We start from the raw sequence: 15506 nt of genomic DNA, 5'->3' as shown, positions 1-15506 counted from the left end.
AAAATAAATGAGGATGAAATGTTTAGCATGAGGAATATAGTCAATTATATTGTAATATCTTTGTATGGTGACAGATGGTAACTAGACATATCACGGTGATCATTTTGTAATGTATAGAAATATCTAATCACTATGTTGTGCACCTGGAACATAATATTGTAGGTCAATTATACTTCCATTAATAAAATATGTAGACACTGGGAGGAAATGCATCAAAATGCAAACAATGGTTATCTCTGGGGGGGTGGAGATTATGGGTGATTGTTAATTTTTACTTTATGCTTTTATGTATTTCTAATTGTCTGCAATGAACACATATTGCTTGTAAAATTAGAAAGAAAACAATAAATGTCATTAAAAATGAAAAAAAAGTTCCTTTCCAGATCTTCTGAATCAGAAATTACATTTTAGACAGATCTCTAGATGATTTGTAAACACATTCAAGTCTGAGAAGCACAAAGAGCCATTGGCAAGGGTACTCACCATGACCCACTTACTATATTTTAGGGACAAATATTCTAATCAGATTCATACTTTCAGTTAATGAGAGGTTCTTAATTATTACAAAGATTTTATTTCCAAGCACAAAAAGTTTTCCTAAGGCATAAGTGAAAAACATGCCCCCGCCCCTGCTAGTACCCCTGCCCACTACTCCTGACAAGATTTGTTGAGATGGTGGATGAAATAGTGATTGTAAGGCCAACTGGCCCGAGGCAGGGGAACACAATCAGATTCACAGGTTGCATCAGACCGAAATTCTCCGGACCACCCAGTTCCAGAAACTGCCCTGGAGACATTCCGGACCACCCAGTTCTGGGGACTTTGAAACCAGCCCAGCCTTCCCGCCTTTTGAGGGGCGGGACTAACGGTCCCCCAGGATACCCGAAAAGACCACCAAATAAGGAATACCCTGCGCCCTCCCAGATTCACCACACCCCTTTCCCTTCTTCCCCTATAAAATCTTGCCCAACCCTCGCCCGGGTGCGACTTCTCTGGCCCCTTTCTCTCGGACCAGTGAACCTCGCCCGGGAGCGCTCCCTAATAAAGTTCACTTGAAGCTTTCCTCTGTTTCGCGGTGCCGTTTGTTAAGATCCGACCTTACAGTGATGGAAATATAAATATAAATTTTATATTTTTTAAATATAAAAAACTTTTTATAAAGTTTTTTCAAGGGCTAAACATTCATTAAATGTTCACAGTAGCCTTATGAGGTGGATATCCCCAAAGTACAGTTGAGGGAATATGTACCTAGACTCAGAGACATTAACTAACTTGCCATAGATCATTTAGGGAAGAGCCGGAATGCTAATCAAGACTTGCAGTCTCCAAGCCCATCCTTATAACTACTACTCTACGAAGCCAATCCTCATTATTTAAAGATTCTGTATTTGCAAATTCTCCTACTCACTAAAACTTATTTATAACCCCAAAATCATTACTCACTGCACTTTCCCAATTTTTTGAGGACAGGTACATACATGAGCAGAACAGCTAAAATTGTGAAAAACCAGATGCACATGTTCCCAGTATGTGATGCTTTGCCTTCTTATTTCACCTCTCATATTTTAAGCAAGTACCCTTTTCAAGGTCTACTTAGCACCACATTTTTCGCATTTTGTGCTTTTTGTTGGTGAGTGTGCAGTTTAAAATGGTCCCCAAGCAAAGTGCTGTCTAGTGTTCCTAAAGGCAAGAAAGCTGCCTTACAGAGAAAACACATGTGTTACATAAGCTTCGCTAAAGCGCTACTGGCAGTGAGTTCAATGTTAATGGATCAACGATATATATTAGATAAGGCAAACAGAAACACACATAAAACAAGGTTATGTACTGATCAGCTGACAAATATGCTGTGACCAGAGGCTCACAGGAACCAAACCCTGCATTTTCTCTAGGGGCAATGATTCAGTGTTTGCTAAGATGGCGTTCACGGTAACTTCACAGAACATAACTGCCGCAACTGTTGTTACATGTACTAACTTGACATGTAATGGCAGGAAAGGCACCAAATTATAGAGCGTTTTCAGAAACAAGACACCATTTTCTCCAACTCAAAAACAATAGTTGAAGGTTCTTGACAGGATAACCCCAAGGACTGGTAATGGTGTTATTTCATAGCTTACAGACTAAAAACACCGGAATAATACAATGCACAAAGTCAGAAAATGAATATTACATCACACAGACAAAGATCAAGCAGTGGCTCTGTGAGGTGCATGCAAGATGATTCAAGGGGAGAAGGGAAGTGAATACAATAACATTCATTTACACTTATTTAAATCTCATCTTTAAATTCCAATTTACTTTACAACTTAATAGTACAGTAATATGTGTACACAATAAATTCTATTGGTAGTGCCTGCCTGCTCCAATTCTGCTGATGATGTACGTGACCAAAAAATGTTGGGAGATCACCACTGTAGAGAATCAAAGTTAGCGCTTGAAAAGAAAATAAAAACTCCAGAGGCACACGTCCTGCAGTGGGCTGGTGGCTTTGAGGACTCGCATGCACTGGGAACCATCTATTGCTGCTCTGTCCCCAACACATTGTGAGGATCCTCACAAAGATATCCCTCCAGGCATCAGTTGATTCATATGAGAAATTAATTAGCTGGTTGTGACACTGATTAGATGATCCAAGCTAGGAACCCTTCGCTTTCTAGAAATTTGACCAAAGAAAATAAGACATAATAGCAGGAAGTAAAAACATTGTTTATTGTTGCCCGGAGCCCAAAGGCTGAAGGCATGCCCTGATAGAGCAACAGCCTGTCCTCAGAGCACCCAAACTGGGAGGATTCTGTGGTATCCCATAAGATATCCAGCACTGTTAGTGTCATCTTATATAGTTAAGTTGCATCATATACACATTCAACTCTAAGTGCTCAGCAAAAAGAGAGAGAGAGAGAGAGAGAGAGAGAGAGAGAGAAAGGGAAAAAAAAAACACATAACCAGAGCTGGCAATCTGTCTGCCATTCTACTCAATGAAGGTGTTCTGTTCCCTTGGACAGTCTCTCAGTTCCTCAGTGTCTCTTACAGCATGAATGGTTCATTGTGAGGCTAAAGTTTGACACAATATATTTTTCATCTACATCACCTAATCCCAAACCAACTTCCTCTGATACTCAAAGGAAGAAGCAGGGATATGTTTCAACCCTGAAGGAAAAATGGCTGCATATGACTTACTGAAAGACGGAATCAATCTCCAAAGAGAACTGATTTCCTAAGGGTAGTTCAAGGGCAATTTTTGAAAATACTCAACTTTCACAGTGTACGCTGACTGTAGAAGCAACCCCCCAGATAAAGTGAGACTCAACTATAGTTATTCTGTTCCAAGGGCTCACTCTTATACCTACCACCTAGAGGTGGTGTATATTGAAATTTGCTGCCATATACTTTTATGGTACTTCTTACTGATTAAAGTGCTCTCATACCAGCTGTGTCATTTAACACCCACATGGCCAGGCAAAGAAAATGGAACGAGCACTGTGGTTCCCATTTCAGAGATCGAGTGCAATAATGGAAAGAGTAAGAGTTGAGTCAGACAATTTGGTTTCAAATCCCAGGCATACTGTTCAATTTTTCAGAGCCTTAGTTTCCTATCAGTAAAATGCAAAGAGTACACACACCTCACCAAGTTTTTGAGGATGAGTCAAGTATACAAGCTGCAGGTATACATTACTCAATGTTTCCTTACACCATTCCACAGGAAGGAGGGCTACAAGTTCACACACCTAATGTGACTAATAAAGCCCAAGTAGAACAAACATCGCCCAATTCCCAGCTCCATGCTCAGAGGTCCAAGAAGCATATAACTTAGCATCTCTTTAAAAAGTGTTCAAAAAGATAGAGATACTCTGGTAAAAGTTTTTCTGGTTCAAGTAAATTTGTGACATGCTAGTCTCTTTAAGGCTCACAGTGTGTGTGTGTGTGTGTGTGTGTGCAAGTGTGTACATGATATAAAGGCTCTGAGAAGGCGTGCAATAAAGAAACCTGGTTGAATAAATATAGAACATTCCCCCAAAGTGGATTTAATAATGGAAACCTTTTCTGCATAATTACTAAAAACAGCCACACAAACATAATGTTCTTCTGAACATACTTTTAGAAACACTGGTTTTGGTAAATTAATGTATAACAAACTAACAGACGATTATATTGTAATAGATTAATATTAATAAAAATAATAACAGATTATAGAACAAGGCACAAGAAACTACCCTTTAAACAAGACCCCGAATCATTTTTTGGCAGTCTGGTGTCAAATCCAAAAAAAAAATCTATTTGGGAATTCCCTGGCGGTCCAGTGGTTAGGGCTCCACACTTCCACTGCAGGGGCCTGGGTTCGATCCCTGGTCGGGGAACTAAGATTCCGCAAGCCAAACAAAACCAAAGAAACAAATCAAAAACAAAAAAAATCTATTTAGATCATCAAGGCATTTTTATTCTCAGAAAAATCTCAGGATAAGTCTTTCATAAACAAAGATTCCAAGAAGTGGCTCGTGTCATCTTACAGAAGACATAGTGGGTAAAAAAGGTGAAAGAGACACATAATGTTTTGTTACAAAATTGATTTGCATGAGGTATCTTACTCCCTAAATCAACTTTCCAAGAACGCTACATATGCCATATAACAACTACCTGTCCTGTCATTATCCCTGGTCTCCTGATAACAGTGGCAAGCAAGAGAAAGCCAGAATGGAGATAGTGACTTGTAGACTATAAACCACAAAGATGAGGAATCCTTTTTATCTTTGAAAACTACAAGAAAGCAGTTATTATTTTTCCTACTTTGTACTTTCCCTCCTTTCTCGGTTATTACTGCACGCAAGCACTTCTAGTGAATACTTTTATCTTAAACCTCTAGAAGTCAAATAAGAGAAGACTAGGCCCGAGGAATTCTTTAAAAAATTATATTAATATTTGATATTTACTTATCCTGGCAAATACAATATATATATGAAAGGAACCTGCTCTAATGCAAAGTTGTAAGTTTGTGAACTAGGTATAGACAAGTGTTGGTTAGCACTGACATCCTAGGAGGAAGGCTTTTGGTAAGAACTTTAAGCTTCCATGGTTTTTCGAAGAAAATGAACGGAATCTAGACGTTTGCTAGCCTAGTCCAGTAACATACAGTGTGCATTTCGGCCACTAAGAGCAGGAGTGGGAAAGGGCCAAGAGCAACCATTACCGCCTATCACCAGGGGTACCTGAAAAGTCATCTTCATCCTTCAGCCTTCCCATTTTACTAGACTAGAAGCCTCAAGGACCACTAGATCGCGGCCGCCGCCACGCCAGGTCCAACCCGCCACAAGGCGGAAGCTCACCAGCGAGTCGACGCGGCGCACACCTGCCCGGCGGGCGGCGCCCACAACGCTTCACCTTGCTGCGGCGTACCTGCCCTCCTCGGCCCTTCTTCACCACCACCTCCATCCCTTCCCACCTGCAAATAACCGAGGGCAGGGACGCGGGAAGGTGAAGACGGTGAGGAAAAGCATCCCCGCAATCCGCCGCAGACTACCTCCTCCCATCCCAGAGCCGCTGCAAAGCCACATCGTTTCTCCCACGCCTCGTGTCTCTAGTGCAAGGTCTGCAATAGTTTAAAATTTTTGTTTTAAAGCACAAGTAACTTCCCCGCTCCCTTCCGCCCCTCACCTTCACGAAAGCAATCGGGGTTGTGGTACCTTCGATATCTAACAGGATCACAGTGACTTCGGCAGGCACCGAAAGCACAACCATTTCCCCACCGGCTGCTACTACGAGAATCGGCCTACTGGTAGGGAGGGCGGAGGGCCGTGCCGGCTGCGCCCAGCAAACTGCTGGGCTTCCGACAGCCCCGAAAAGAGTCCCGGAGCGCACAACCGCGCGCGGCCTGACGCACGAGGCGGAGAGGACACGTCGGCGCCCCTGAAAATAGAGAAACCCGCAGCACAGGGACCTTGAACTCGCAAGCTGCCCGGGCCTGGAGGCCTAGACCACGTGGGCAGGGAAATGGGGCGGTCCTCGCGAGGTTCCGATGGGGCGGGGAGAGGTAATGGCACCGACGTCGATTGGCCGCTAGAGGGCCTCTAACCCGATCAGTCAAAATGGGCCTCGCGTGGGCGGGAACAAAGAAGCGAACGCGGGAGCCCGGTGCGCGGGCGCGCGCTCTCCGCAGACTGGTTGAGCGAGCGGGAGAGGCCCGGGGCACGTGCAGACGGGAGCCCCGCGAGTGGCGCGCCGGGGATGTGAGTGCCCCTTGCCCTCTACGGCACCTAGCCCCCTCCCTGCCCACGGCCTCCGCTTTTGCATTTTTACAGTAATCCGACTGGGCCCGCGCCCCTCCTCCCGTCAGCCAGCGAAAGAGGCCGTTTGCATCCCGGTCAGCCTGACTGCGTTGGCCTCGGTTCTGGCCGAGCGGCTAGGGAGGCCCGCCGCGCCCCCTCGGCCCGCGCGCCTGTAGCTGCAGCGGAAGAGGCCCCCGCGCCGCGCCGCTGTCCGGAGGGGCCAACGCGCGCCCGCTTCCTGTTCGGCTGCTTCCAGCCAGCTCGAGGACAAAACACGCGTGCGCGCGGCGGACGGCAGGGCGCGCTCGCCGCCTCAGCCACCGGCGCTGGGCGCAGTCCGCCTTTTTCCGGAGCAGCGCGGCCCCGGTACCAATCGATAGCAGCAGCTCCGCACTGGGGGACCGAGGGCGGAAAAAGGCGGGGTTGACGGCTCTTTGCTGGGAGTGGGCTGGACCGGACGCCAGAGACAAAGGCTCTCAAGGCAAGAGGGGCTGTGACGCTGCTCGGGATTTTTGACCCAGGACTTTTCGCCCCTTCGTTTTTCTCTTCTGACGCTCTTTTCCCAAGCCCGCGTCCCTTCACCTGCGACCTCGTTCCTCAGCGGAAGGGCCGCGATGGAGGTCCCGCCCCGGCTTTCCCATGTGCCGCCGCCATTGTTCCCCTCCGCTCCCGCTACTTTAGCCTCCCGCAGCCTCTCCCATTGGCGGCCGAGGGCGCCGCGGCAGCTCGCCCCACTCCTCCCTTCGCTCGCTCCCAGCTCCGCCCGGCAGGGGGCGCGCCGGGCCCAGCGCCACGTCACCGCCCAGCAGCCCTCCCGATTGGCGGGTGGGGCGGCTATAAAGGGAGGGCGCAGGCGGCGCCCGGATCTCTTCCGCCGCCATTTTAAATCCAGCTCCATACAACGTTCTGCCGCCGCTGCTGCCGCGACACGGATTGCACGCCAGCGCCTCCCGGCCGATAACTCAGCCGCTATGGAAGACATGAACGAGTACAGCAACATAGAGGAATTTGCAGAGGGATCTAAGATCAACGCGAGCAAGAATCAGCAGGATGACGGGTACCGCACGCTTCTCCTCTTTCCCCCCTCCCCCAGCGCTCCGCATGCACCCCTTCGTCCCTCGGGGGCCGCGTGCTGCCCCTGTTCTTTCCCCAAGTCGATTCCCCGCGTGCCCGTTGGGCCTCACTAGGTTGGAGGGAACAGGAAAGTAGGAAACGGAGGTGGGGCGGTGACTCGAGAGGCCCGCGGGAGGTGGGGGAAGGGCAGAGGGGTTGGAGGCGGAGGGCGGCGGCGTTTGTGTCCCGAGTGCGCAGGCGCGCGTGGGGCCCGAGGGGGAGGGGCCGGCCGTGCTGTGCCCCATGCTGCAGCTGCAGCCGCCTCTTCATTGTGTCTGTGTTACGGTTCCGCGCAGTTTTCAGGGGGAGGATTTAGGGAACTTCTGGTTTGGGAACCTGTAGGCGACTGGTACCCAGATTCCCAGTACGTCTGATGATGAGTTCTTTTAGGTGGAACGTTGGCTTGATAGTTGAGGAAGACGGTGAGCCTAAGTTGTGTGGGATCAGTATAGAAAGTTGGATTTTCTAGTCGGGAACAATCTTTACCATGTATTGTTGGCCTCGTTTAAACTTGGCATTGTGCAGTGAGGAGAGCAAGGTGTCCACCGTTTTGAATAAGTGAGGAACTTGGGGATCTTTGTGGTCTTCGTGTGTGTCTGTAAACGGGTTAAATTATTTGTACATCAGGATGTATTTCCCCATGCTTATTTTATACTTTTATTTCATAAACGTAATTTCAGAATTTAAGTAATCGTTGTAGTTGCTGCTAACCTTAAAAAACAACTTTTATTTCTAGTAAAATGTTTATTGGAGGCTTGAGCTGGGATACAAGCAAGAAAGATCTGACTGAATATTTGTCTCGATTTGGGGAAGTTGTAGACTGCACAATTAAAACAGATCCAGTCACTGGAAGATCAAGAGGATTTGGATTTGTGCTTTTCAAAGATGCTGCTAGTGTTGATAAGGTAGGAACATGTTTCGCATTGTGGTGCTTTTGTGTGTTTCTTGCAAATTGTTCAGAGGGTTGCTTGTATGTTGTCAGATTAAATAAATCTGTCTTTTAGGTTTTGGAAATGAAAGAACACAAGCTGGATGGCAAATTGATAGACCCTAAAAGAGCCAAAGCTTTAAAAGGGAAGGAACCCCCTAAAAAGGTTTTTGTGGGTGGATTGAGCCCAGATACTTCAGAAGAACAAATTAAAGAATATTTTGGAGCCTTTGGAGAGGTGCGCTCTGCTTTTACGTTTACGTGTATTTTCATTTGATATGTTTATATAATGTTTATCCCTGATCCAGTTCTTACAGAGCAAACTCAATGTTGGATGAGGGTGGGATTAAATTATTGCTCAAGTCCCTTCCAGTCACCGTACCTTAATCAGTGCTTGCTGTGTTATAATGGAAACTAGTGTCTAATGGAAACTAATTCAGCAAAAAGAAGGATGCTTTGGTGTGGTTAGGGTTTGGATTTATTAACTAGTGGCATCTGTGGAGTAAGAAATGGTATTAAATAAGGTTTTACTCTCCCTTTTCAATGCTCCATAGATGAAACAGATCACTCTAGTTTCATGTGGATAATAAAGCGGTGGTTTATACAGAAGTTATTTCGTTAGAATGACATGTTATGTTGAAGCTTGAAAAGGACTTGTGGCATTCTAAAACATCTTGGTAGCTTTTTACCATTAGTGGGTGACCTTGAGTGTGTATCTTGATTTCAGATTGAAAATATTGAACTTCCCATGGATACAAAAACAAATGAAAGAAGAGGATTTTGTTTTATTACATATACAGACGAAGAGCCAGTAAAGAAATTGTTAGAAAGCAGATATCATCAAATTGGTTCTGGGAAGGTAAAGCCATTTTGATTATAGTAAATGAACAATATCCTTTTCTTTTCTTAAAGTGAAATTTCTCATCCTGTTTTGAGAAGAAAAACAATGGCTTGACATTAGAATATTGGTAATAATTCTGTTTGCTTTTTAAATTTTGTTTTTAGTGTGAAATCAAAGTTGCACAACCCAAAGAGGTATATAGGCAGCAACAGCAACAACAAAAAGGAGGAAGAGGTGCTGCACCTGGTGGACGAGGTGGTACTAGGGGTCGTGGCCGAGGTGAGACTTAATTCCTGGGCAATGACTCAATGCTGTAAGCTATAAACTGCGGAATATGAATAAGCCCATAGGAAAGTGAAGCCAAATTTAAACTGTTACAACATGGAAACTGCTCAGCTTAGTGGGTGGGCTTTTGTATTTACTGGTTTCACCTTTTCAAACAATGGCCACTCTGACAGTGTCATTACTGATGGGAAAATAACACCATTAAACGTAATTAAGATTACATGGAACACTTTGGCCTGATAGGTTTTCTAGGGCAGGAGTCCTTGTTTTAAAGATAAACACTCTGTCTTCTCTTTTGTCCTGATTTTTCATTGAATTTCGGAAGCCTGATACTGGCACAATTGGACTTTCTGCCCCCTTTTTTATGCCAACTGTAATAATACTTTCTTGGTCAGTTAGCAATATAGGTATCCATTCTGCCTTTTTAAGATTTGCAGAGTGAGGGACAGGAACGCATCATTTTATGTTAGGATTGGGGGTCAGAAGTTGTTTCCTAACAATCATTGTGCATTGTTTCAGGTCAGGGCCAAAACTGGAACCAAGGATTTAATAACTATTATGATCAAGGATATGGAAATTACAATAGTGCCTATGGTGGTGATCAAAACTATAGTGGCTATGGCGGCTATGATTATACTGGGTATAACTATGGGAACTATGGATATGGACAGGGATATACAGACTACAGTGGTAAGAATATTTAACTTAATTTCATAAACCAATGGTACTAAAATTCGGTGTTTAAAGTACAATCCCATTCTGAGACTCTGTGTGTGTGGGTGTTTTCTATTTCTTGAAGTGTTTGGAGTTAAATTTTTGAGACATTTAATAGTCAGGGAGCTTATACTGATAGACTTCAGTCATTACAAACATTCTAGAATGTGATATGTGACTAGTTTATAATGACTTTTAAAATATCTGGTTATTTTAATTGCCATGGAGGATTTTGCATATTTAATAGTTTTTTAAATATACAGTGAAACCATTTCATTAAAAGCTAAGCATAATCTTTTGTTTTTTCAAAATAGGCCAACAGAGCACTTATGGCAAGGCATCTCGAGGGGGTGGCAATCACCAAAATAATTACCAGCCATACTAAAAGGGGACGTTGGAGAAAACAGGTGTGTATAAGAGTTCAAGACACCAGTGGAAATTCTAATTTAATTTAAAGATCAATAGACAAATGAAAAATAAGTGAAAACAAAATATCATGTAGCCTGTTTTTACTAAATTGTTAATTTTTTACTTGCTTTATGAACCTGTTTTGCCTAAAGTGTCTATAGATCTTTAACTTTAAAGTTTTATCTCACTTTCTTTAGTATTACAGAAAAACTTAAGAGTTTTTCTGTTTGCTTTGTGTACCAGGTGGTCTAGAGGAATAATTAAACTTTTTTAGAACTATTAACAGGTAAAGTACTGAAATGGGTACAACTTAAGGAAAACAGGAATGTTGTCTTCTAACTCTGACATTATACCTTGTTTGTACCCGCCAGCGGGAACTTCATTGCAGGCCGTGTGTCACCCTGACCACGTCTATCTCTGGGGGTCGCACGTTGCGGGCAGAGCGCAAGGCATACACCAGAAAACGCTGTCCTGTGGTATGGTCTCTTCCAACTTCATGTACCAGCGTAAAGATTAAAGTGGAAAACTTCAGACTTTGGCTTCTTTTTTAATCTTTTTGAAGATTAAGTGTCTAAACTTAACTTAAATGGTTTTTTACAGGAGTTAAAGTACATAAATGCCTTTTTACAGCTTAATCATTTTGGTCTTCTGTTTAGTGTTGTATTTCAATTGTGGAGCCTCATTTTAAGTGTTCATTTAAGATTTAATGCTTGCTTTTTCTTTTTATAGCTAATAGTGAAATCTACAAACCAAAACAAGAACTTTAAAATCTGGGATATAAATTAAAGATCATATGCACACAGAAATTTGTTTTCTTGTAATACAAGCCTATTAGAAATCCATGTTTGTAATAGCATTGTACGTGGCTTACTAGAGATGTTTCTAGTAGACCTTGAACCTAGCACAGTTCAACCTGTGAATATGGGAAGACTGCATTCCCAGATTTTCTAAGTAAATTTATTTTAATATCATTTGGGAACTTCAGGGTAAATTTATTAATTACCCGAACTGCGTTTTGCCAATGAATTTGCATGTGATCTTTAATTATTGAAGAAAAGAATAAAGTGAGAACTTAAAACAATTCATGAAAGTGGACCTTTGAAAGCTTGTCAGAGTTGCACAAATCTAATTGCCATTTTGTTTTTGTTTTTAGGGAGAGATTGCTAAAGTAACCCATCTTGCAGGACGACATTGAAGATTGGTCTTCTGTTGATCTAAGATGATTATTTTGTAAAAGACTTTCTAGTGTACAAGACACAACTGTGTCCAACTGTATATAGCCGCCAGTTAGTTTTTGTTTTTACTTTGTCTTTTGCTATCTGTGTTATGACTCGACGTGGATTTGTGTTTATACAAATTTTATTTGTATGATTTCATGTTAAACCTCAAATAAATGCTTCCTTATGTGATTGTTTTTCTGCGTCAGGTACTAAATAGCCCTGTAAAAGTGTAATTTTAAATAAGCAATAATTAAGGCACAGTTTATTTTGTAGGGAGTGTTGATCCATAGGGAGAAACTGTGGTCCTTTACAAATAGCCAGCTACAGTGTCTACTCTGTTCTCTTTTTGTTAGATGTATTCTGTGTTCTAAGGCTTCATTTCCCTGTTAACTGAGGCTTCCACATACCTTTAAGTAATGTTGTTTTCTCTTTGTGTATCTGGAGACTTTGTCATGAAAGTTTCTGTGGCGTAGTTATAGTGTTGTGATGAGTGGAAGCTTTCTAGTAGACCATAAATCTTCTGGTTATATTTTGAAAAGTAACTTTTTAATGGCACAAAGCATGCTGGTAGCTCCTTTTGTGAATAGAAAATATTTTGCTTTGCTCTTGTCTCTGGAAAGGCATTTGTTACGACTTGCTGTATTCAGTGGTCTGCTAGAAAGAGCTTTGGCTAATCATAATACCATAACTTTGTTTTCTTGATTAAACTGTCTAAATATACCCAGGGGGAAAAAACACTTGAACTGTGTTATAGGAGCCACAGTTTAAGAATATCAGATGTAGTTACATTTAACACAAGGATTTTGGCAAATAGGTATGAAGTTACTAAAATTTGAACAAAAGTTAGATTAAAATATATGACGTAGTGGATGAGTAACTAAATTAATTGTATACTATTCTGTTGGTATTATGTCACAGCAAGCACCAAACTGAACAAAATGTTTTCTGTTGGGGCATTTTTAGGAAGCTGTATTGGGTGTTAACTGTTACGTGGTGTGAGTTCTTAGAAAAAATCATGGTAGTAAGTTTCATCATTTTTAGCGCAGTTAGTGCATGAGCTGAATAGTTAAGCATATCCATATTCAAACGTAAAAGGAATAGTGGGGAAAGGTATCCCTTAAATCTTATGTAAATGCAAATCTAAGTGTGACCAAGTCATGTCATTACAACAGATCTTCTGGTGCATTAAAAGTTTTAGCTGTAGATTTTGGAGGATGTCCTGGGTAAACTCAAGTTTTGAATTTTACATTCAGTGTAGTTATTGAATTTAAGGTTTTTGTTTTTGTTTCTGTGGTTCCATGTTAGCCATTAGGATTGGCATACAAGTTCTATGTGGAATAGTTGACCTCACCTTCAACCAAGTGTAAATTTTTTTATGCTAATGAACCTGCCTTGTTTTATTTGGTGCCTGCAACTTTCTTTGTTCTGATGATGTTTGTACTTGCTGGGCTATCAAGTTACAATGCTTTTGGCCTTTTGCTCCTGTTTCGCTATTTGACCGTACACCTAGGCCAAGTACCAATGTTGGCTGTTGCAAGGGATTGTTTGATTTGTTCAACATGCAACCTTAGGGAACAGAAAGGAGATTTTCATTTTAAGTTATCTTGTCAAAGTCAGTAGGTGCAGTGTCTTTAGGGCAGTGAATCCTGTAAGTTCAAATTTATGATTAGGTGACAAGTTGACATTGAGATTGTCCTTTCCCTGATCAAAAATGAATAAAGGCTTTTTAAACAAAATCCAAACTCTTCAGTCAAGTCTTGATATATATGACTTTGAAGAAATACATCTAGAGATTATTGAGGTCTTTTAGAAAAACTGAAGTACCTATGACAAACATAATTAACTTGTATATTCTTAAATATGCTTCCTGAGTTGTTTTGAGCAAGTTCTATGTGTTGCTACTTACCCTGAAAGAAACCTAATTAGCAGTTTTGTTGATTAACATGTTAGTATTCTGTAGTCTGATGGCTACATTTACAAGATTAGGGATTTAAGAGTTAAACTGTCATTGGGATACTAACATGGATGAGCAGAGCATTTATTTCATTCTCTTCCATGCATCTTTTTCATAATGGTGACAGTAACTGGACCCTTTGCTAATCTTACAAATTTCAATACAAAAAAACCTGAGAAATTAATTGCTATAGGTTGCAAGTATTTGATAGGATATCCACCACAGGATACTATGTTTCACTGATGAAAAAGGTGATTCAAGGACACTGCAATTATAATTGCACTTTTAAATGTAATTTTATATAAACTGCAATTTTTAGTTACAGGTGTGTGTGTGTGTGTGCGCGCGCGCGTTTCTGCCATTTGAATTGCTCCTAGTGTTAAGCGAAGTCAGAAAATGTCATTCTGTAAAAATCTCTCTCAAACTTTCCAACTTAATAGAATTGCCATCTACTGTGGTCTCAACTTTCTGAGCAAAAGCAATACAACTTTGTTTTCATGTAAAGTCATTCAAAAGTGTATTGCCATAAAAATGTAGGCTGTTCCTTTAGGATTGGTTGAGGTTTTATATTTGTCTTGAAATAGTCAGATGTGGGATTTCAGTGAGTTTGGGTTGAATAGAAAAAAGTGGAAACTTTGACTTAACCACTGTGTTTTATAAACTGTAAGAAAGAATACAGTGGTATTCTATGGATTAGAGGGTAATGCTGAACATCCTAAAGATTGTTGCTTTAAGTGGCAGTTTAATTCCTGACCTTATTCTTTGGTCTACTTATTCAAGAGGAGTACCCCCATTTGAGGAGGTATATCATGATCTCAGTGTGATTGGGGAAGGGATATTCAACAGTCTGATTTGTTACTTAAAATCTAAAAATTTCAAGTAACAATGCTTAAGAGTTTGCTTTATCAAAGACTAGCATGTGTTATAAATATGTGAGAAGCACTGTACTGCAGACAGGTTTTCTCATACTGTTCCAATGCTTATCTCCTTTTGAGAATCTGACTAAAATGAGTTTTCTTAAGACAAAAAAAATCATGGCTATATATAAATGTCTCAAGGAAATGATAAACTACTTTGAAAGCTATCTAGTTTTAAAAAGACTCGAAGTTGGCTCTTACGGTGACAGATTGACTAGAATTCATTCATTTAGGTCACACCATGCAGTTTGTAGGATCTTAGTTCCCCCACCAAGAATCAAACCGGGCCCCACAGCAGTAAGAAGCACCAAGTCTTAACCACTGGACTGTCAGGGAATTTCCAAAATTTATTGAATTTGCTATCATTGATGTGGTTACCCAAAGGAAGTTTCTTCAAATGTTCTCAGAAGTTTGTGTGCTGGCTGGTGAACAAATACAGGGTGATTGTTTTATTGATGAGATAGGAAGGGCCAACCCCATAAAAGGACTTATGGAAAACCATAATTAATCCCCTGATTTTTCAAATTGAGGAAGTTGGCTAATTGAAAGTAACTCATTACATTTTGGAGTCTATCAAGCATCTCTGAGGACTAGATTCAGTGTTTGCCACTTCTGGGAGGGATCTCTAAGCATTAAGATTGGTCAGCAGTCTCATTTGTGAGTGCTGAAGTCTTTTGTAGGAAAGTAGCGTTTGATTATAATTCATTCATTCTTGGGACTTCCCTGGTGGTGCAGTGGTTAAGACCGAGTTCCCAATGCAGGGGGCCCGGGTTCAGTCCCTGAACTGGATCCCACATGCCTGCCACAACTGAGGAGTCCGCCTGCCACAGCTAAGACCCAGTGCAACCAAATAAGTATTTTTTAAA

The 15506-nt window shown here is 41.8% G+C and overlaps 2 protein-coding genes and 1 long non-coding RNA gene across 10 annotated transcripts in view; 2 read left to right on the top strand and 1 right to left on the bottom strand.

The window, feature by feature from the left end:
- The window catches only part of ENOPH1 (enolase-phosphatase 1), a 35603-nt gene extending 29628 nt beyond the window's left edge, over positions 1–5975 (bottom strand). The window contains exon 1 of one of the 2 annotated variants that reach the window (XM_027087497.1): positions 5650–5975. In XM_027087497.1, coding sequence (XP_026943298.1) covers positions 5650–5733 — 84 coding nt within the window. In that variant the 5' untranslated portion in view covers positions 5734–5975. The remainder of the gene's footprint in view (positions 1–5649) is intronic. The other variant, XM_027087498.1, reaches the window with a different exon arrangement.
- On the top strand, positions 2968–15130 carry LOC113609845 (uncharacterized). Its single transcript, XR_003428841.1, has 2 exons — positions 2968–3930; positions 14049–15130. It is a non-coding gene; the product is annotated as an uncharacterized LOC113609845 (long non-coding RNA).
- On the top strand, positions 6188–11963 carry HNRNPDL (heterogeneous nuclear ribonucleoprotein D like). 7 transcript variants are annotated; one of them, XR_003428838.1, is made up of 9 exons: positions 6196–7317; positions 8110–8278; positions 8378–8539; positions 9029–9160; positions 9307–9421; positions 9947–10117; positions 10456–10548; positions 10921–11025; positions 11703–11963. XR_003428838.1 is itself a non-coding variant. In XM_027087494.1 (8 exons), exons 1-7 carry the CDS (start codon positions 6875–6877, stop codon positions 10524–10526), a joined length of 1263 nt encoding a protein of 420 aa, XP_026943295.1. In that variant the 5' UTR covers positions 6196–6874; the 3' UTR covers positions 10527–10548; positions 11703–11963. The 7 variants fall into 7 exon arrangements, 5 of the variants coding, with proteins under 5 accessions (XP_026943297.1, XP_026943296.1, XP_026943295.1 ...); XR_003428837.1 differs by having other exon boundaries at positions 10456–11025; XM_027087494.1 differs by lacking the exon at positions 10921–11025.
- Positions 15131–15506: the final 376 nt, after the last annotated feature.

This window comes from Aethalodelphis obliquidens, unplaced genomic scaffold (genome assembly GCF_003676395.1).
Source record: "Aethalodelphis obliquidens isolate GAN/ISIS:26980383/991018 unplaced genomic scaffold, ASM367639v1 scaffold59, whole genome shotgun sequence".
NCBI lineage: Eukaryota > Metazoa > Chordata > Mammalia > Artiodactyla > Delphinidae > Aethalodelphis > Aethalodelphis obliquidens.
This window is presented reverse-complemented; position numbering and strand designations above follow the sequence as displayed.